Source organism: Cynoglossus semilaevis, chromosome 2, assembly GCF_000523025.1.
Source record: "Cynoglossus semilaevis isolate Cse_v1.0 chromosome 2, Cse_v1.0, whole genome shotgun sequence".
NCBI lineage: Eukaryota > Metazoa > Chordata > Actinopteri > Pleuronectiformes > Cynoglossidae > Cynoglossus > Cynoglossus semilaevis.
The window spans coordinates 2726053-2731738 of NC_024308.1; the positions used below are offsets into that span (position 1 = coordinate 2726053).

At 43.7% G+C, this 5686-nt stretch overlaps 1 protein-coding gene across 1 annotated transcript in view; it reads left to right on the forward strand.

Moving 5' to 3' along the window:
- fbn2b (fibrillin 2b) overlaps positions 1 to 5686 on the forward strand; it is an 88479-nt gene that overhangs the window by 68655 nt on the left and 14138 nt on the right. Inside the window, 13 exon segments of the mRNA XM_025053476.1 lie at positions 5 to 86; positions 179 to 322; positions 561 to 680; positions 772 to 897; positions 982 to 1104; positions 1602 to 1710; positions 1712 to 1863; positions 1970 to 2023; positions 2346 to 2471; positions 2671 to 2796; positions 2977 to 3096; positions 5037 to 5174; positions 5314 to 5364. Coding sequence (XP_024909244.1) covers positions 5 to 86; positions 179 to 322; positions 561 to 680; positions 772 to 897; positions 982 to 1104; positions 1602 to 1710; positions 1712 to 1863; positions 1970 to 2023; positions 2346 to 2471; positions 2671 to 2796; positions 2977 to 3096; positions 5037 to 5174; positions 5314 to 5364 — 1471 coding nt within the window.

Below are 5686 nucleotides of genomic sequence, written 5' to 3' on the forward strand. Positions count from 1 at the left end.
AAAGGGAGGAAATGGGGGCGGTTTTGGAGGCAACGGAGGAAGCTTCGGGGGCAACGGAGGCGTAAACATGAACCACCAGCTGATCAGTGAGGCCTCTGTTGTTCTGTAGAGGATGTTAATTCATATTTAGCATTGATCTGATCACGTGGACTCGTGTGTTGTGTTTGTGTGTCGTCAGGCACCGTGTCTGTCAACGATTCCATTGACGTCTGCAAACATTTCACCAACCTCTGTCTGAACGGACGCTGCATTCCCACGCCGACCAGCTACCGCTGCGAATGCAACATGGGCTACAAGCAGGACGTCCGTGGGGAGTGTATCGGTAAGAACACACTCTCACACACACACAGGTGGAGCTGAGATACCAACGACATCACTGAGCAGTGAAACAGAGACCTGACAGTGACACTAATAGTGTGACCTACACTGCCATCTTCTGCTGATGTAGGGAATAAAACACAGCTACAGCTGAAGGGAACTCAGCTTTAAGAATCATGTTCTGTGTGTTTAAGGTCTATAATTTAATCTTTTTTTTTTTAACTATATTTTTCTATCACTAGATGTGGACGAGTGTGTGAGTAATCCATGCATCAACGGAGATTGTGTTAACACACCCGGGTCGTATCACTGCAAGTGTCACGAGGGTTACACTGGAACGTCTACCAAACAAGCATGCATTGGTATGTGGGATTTAATCTGAGATTGAACCCAGATTATATACAGATATGTATCTAAATCAGAACCATGGTTTATCTAATGTTTCTTTCGCAGACATTGACGAGTGCATTATGAACGGGGTAATGTGTCGCAATGGCCGCTGCGTCAACACAGAGGGCAGCTTCCAGTGCATCTGCAACGCTGGCTTCGAGCTCACCCCTGACAGGAAGAGCTGCATCGGTAGATGAGACAACCCCCCAGAATCAACATTCACATGAACGTGACAAAACCCCGGCCTCATCCCTTCTCTGTCACCTTTTCTAGATCACGATGAATGCGCCACCACCAACATGTGCCTGAACGGCATGTGTATCAACGAGGACGGGAGCTTCAAGTGCATCTGCAAGCCAGGCTTCGCACTAGCACCAAACGGACGCTACTGTACAGGTATGTGAGATTTATGAAGTGGAGACAGTGACCTTAAAAGTAGGGCCAGACTCAAAGAGTCCGCTTTAAACCCCCGCTGACAGATTTGATGTGCTCTTAAACCCCACAGACCCATTTTTGGAGACGACTTGTGCTCTGTTTAGTTTCAGGAAAGAAAAAGACTTAAAAACATTCTTATTGTACTCTCCTCAGGAAGAATCGAGTCGACTGCGTGGATAATAATAGATGACATTATTAGTCTCTGTTGAGTGATTTGGTCTGGACGCCGTAGTTGTAGTACAGACAGCACATGTGAAAACACACACACACACACACACAGGTCTGTAAAAGCCAACTCCTCCTGAGCTGATTTTCTCTCTGAGAACTCAGTGACCTTTTGCAGTTTATATCCTGAAAGTCGAGTCAAGAAAGTCCAGACTAAGATGTAATCTCAGGAACAATGAAGCGACAGGTCACGTGTCCCACGGTTGGAGAATAATCCACCTTCTCTCCATCAGACATAGACGAGTGTCAGACGTCGGGCATCTGCATGAACGGCCGCTGCATCAACTCGGGGGGGTCCTTCCGCTGCGACTGCCCACCGGGCCTGGCGATCGCCGTGGACGCGCACGCACATGAGAACGACATGTTACGGTGCCATAAAGATGGGCACGTGCTCGCGTCCCTTCCCTGGAGCGGTCACCAAGTCCGAGTGTTGCTGCGCTAATCCAGAACACGGCTTCGGAGAGCCATGTCAACCCTGTCCCTCCAGGAACTCAGGTGACTTTAACGATGAGTCGTCGTTTTAAACAATGAAATAATGAGGACATTATTTTCAGTGAAGGAAACACATACAGTATTAATGAGTTTTCTTCTCATCTTTCAGCTGAGTTCCAGGCCGTGTGCAGCAGCGGCATTGGTATCACAGCTGATGGCAGAGGTGAGCGACGCTCAGTTCTTGATAAGAGAAGAAGAAGAACAAACTTTTATAACCTTTCACGTCCTGTATCACCTGTTCTTATAAGATCAGTCGACTGATATTAAATCACAGCCAGAAAGACTGGCTCAATAATCACCAAATATTTATTGCATTTTTTAATAACTGCAATTTCTCAAATATGACATGTTTTTTTTTTTCCTCTTTCTGGATCTTTTTTGACAGTATTTCTATTTACGATGCAGAGGTTCTTCCTTAAATAACTTTTATTATTAATTATTATTATAAGATACTATTTCAGAATGACACGTTTCTCTATTTATAGACATCAACGAGTGTGCCCTGGACCCAGACATCTGTCAGAACGGCATTTGTGAGAACCTGAGAGGAAGCTACCGCTGCATCTGCAACATCGGCTACGAGTCTGACACCAGTGGAAAGAACTGTGTTGGTGAGTCAGAGTCAGAGTAAAATGGATCCTGATAGAGTAGCCAAATATTGTACTCAAGTAAAAGTACTGTTACTTCAGAATAATATTACTCAAGTAGAAGTAAAAAGTAGTCATCCGAATAATTACTTGAGTAATGGAGTAAATGTAACTCGAGTTACAGGCCTCTCTCTCACTCTCTGTCTCTGTCTCTCTCCCACAGATATCAACGAGTGTCTTGTCAACCGGCTGCTCTGTGACAACGGTCTCTGCAGGAACACACCTGGCTCCTACTCCTGCTCGTGTCCTAAAGGATTTGTCTTCAAACCTGACTCAGAGACGTGTGAAGGTGAAAACTTTTGACGAGGGTCGACTTTAGACCGACACCATCATCAGACGCGTTGCCTTTACCTCGGGCTGATCATGCAGCTCTCTGACCAGTCAACATGTTATATTTGGTACCGGCTCAGTGGTGATGAATTATATCACGTGACCTTTGACCCTTTCTTTTTTTTTTTTAACGTCACAGACATCAACGAATGTGATTCCAGCCCGTGCATCAACGGAGTGTGTCGCAATGTGGCTGGGTCCTTCAACTGTGAATGTGCCCATGGCAGCAAGCTGGACTCCACCAACACCATCTGTGTGGGTAAGACATCCAACCCTCTACATGGAAACTGGAACATCACCGCAGGGTCCAGAAAGAGCCTGGTTGTGTGACACTGATCTCCAGTTCAGTGAAATTATTTGGACATCTGTTGAAAAATATTTGCTTAACATTCGCCTCACGGTGGTTGTTTTCCTTTTGTCACTTTTTGTTCAATATTTAGTCTGCATGACGTAGTTTTTTTCTTCTTCTATATTTTATAATGTAAACACAGCCACTTTCATAGCATTGCATCACCTCAACAAATGGGCAAATCCTTCAGGCTACATGTTGGGGTGAGTTTCAACCCCACAACCCTTCCAGACGAGTATGAAGTCATTTTAATATTCATCGTCTGGCTTTTGTGTCTCCGATTATCGTTATAAAAAGAGTGGCTGCATCGACTCGACCACTTACATTCCACGTTGAGGACCACTCCCAGATCTTCTTACGTCAATTGAATCTAGATCAAACTGTCTCAATTTGTAAAAAAAATATTTTTAAAGTAATATTTTTACTATAAATAAAACTCTTCTCCTTGGGTTTAAATATCTTTCAACAAGTGGGAATGGGATTTTTTTTTATCAGTTACAAGTTTGAAGACTCCTTTTGTCTTTCGGTTTTGTCGTAGGCACAGTCCATCTTCTAACTAATGTCCTGTTGGAAACATTCACAGAGAGTTCTCCTCAGATGTTGGGCAACTGGCACACAGACACGGTTTTTGGATAAATACTTGCATGCACGGCCTTGAGTCACATGGTCTTTGCTTTGTGTTTTGCAGATCCACCTCATATTCATTATGACATGTGGAATGTAGGACTGTGCCCAGGTCCAATTGTCTCCTGTTTGGAAGTTTGTTATTTTTGGGGGGGGAAAAAAAGAAATTCTGAGAAAGCCACATGTTAATAAGGAACACAGATGCTATTGTATCTGAAAGGGAGAATGAGTCATTCGCTCAAACGCTCGTTCATTTTGCCTGAGCTGGCGCTGTCAGGGTTTTTCACATTTCTCTGGTTTTGGGGTAATTTCTGTTTGATGGTTTGGCGCTCGTCATTCAGCGGAGGAATAAAAAGGAAGTGGACTGTGGTTTGCGTGTGGGTGGCCAAGTGGTTTTGGAGAAAAAAAAAAAAGGTAGTTCTATGTAACTGTACGATCCTGCAGTTCTTCGTGTCTGCACTGGCACAGAACGCACGGCTACGTCGGGCTTTTGGAGGAACTAGTACTGGTTCAGTATGAGCGTCACCTGGTAGATTGACTCTGTAGAAGACACACCAGGTGAGAACGCTGGTCTGGAACCATAAACACTGAAGGAGACATTTTGACCATTTGACCAACCAGAGAAACAAAAACAACATTTCAACCAATCAAATGACAGCAGCGTTGTGTTGTTGACAATGATTTGTTGTTTAACCTGCTGTACCGCAGCAATCACATGGATGCATAAAATGCAAAACTGTTTTTTGTTTTGCTGTCAGCAAGCAAGGTGACAAACTTTAGTTGATTTAGTGGAACTTATTTTGTTGTTCTGAGAGAAAACTGCTTGGAGTAAAGATTGGAAAATACCAAAGGGTGGAGCTGCACGTGTTTATGTTATGATAATTACAAGCATCAGGAAGTAGAGCGGTTGTTGTTTTGCACCTTTGACGAGAACCAATCAAAACAAATGGCAGAGTAATTACATCGTTATGGGCAAAAACCCCTCAGCTTGGCTTCCATCGCAGCAGTTACAAATAAAGCTGTTAATGTTGATCAAATAAAGGGAGTGGTCAGTACGAGTCGGTCAGTACGAGTCGGTCAGGACGGCTCCCCGCCAGCGGAAAATACACGTCGTACCGAACAGAATTCTAAATGAACCATAACCAACCGTAACAACGTTAACAGCTGAAAGAAGAGTTTTTCTGAAACTTTTTTTTTTTTTTTTTGCCGTTTCCTGGACTCCACAGACAGTATGAAGAGCACCTGCTGGCTGACCATACAGGACAACCGCTGTGAGGTCAACATCAACGGAGCCACTCTGAAGTCCGAGTGCTGCTCCACCCTGGGGGCGGCCTGGGGCAGCCCCTGTGAGCCCTGCGAGATCGGTCAGTCCAGAAACACAAACAGATTCACTAAAAAATAAAAAAAAAGCAGAAATCTGATTTTTATACTTTTGTCCTCTTGCTCTTCAGACACCGCTTGTTCGAGAGGATTCGCACCCGTCAATGTCTTCTTGCTCTTAAGACACCGCTTGTTCGAGAGGATTCGCACGTATGAAGGGCCTCGTGTGTGAAGGTAAGAACATGTAACAACAATTTAACAAGTTTTTTTTAGTGTCCCTCAGTGTGAACGAGTATTAACAATTTAATTTAAGTTTTTTTTAGTAAGAATGTTAGAGATGGAGCTACCAGGAGAAAGAGAGGAGACATATGGATGCAGTGAGGGAGGACATGCAGATAGTTGGAGTCAGAGAACGAGATGCAGAGAACAGGGAGAGATGGAAATCGCTGTGGCAACTCCTGAAAAAAGTTGAAAAAATTTTTCAAAAAAAAAAGTTTCAAAAAAAATTTCATTTTTTTCCAAAAGAAAATTTTCAAAAAAAGATTTTTCAAGAAAA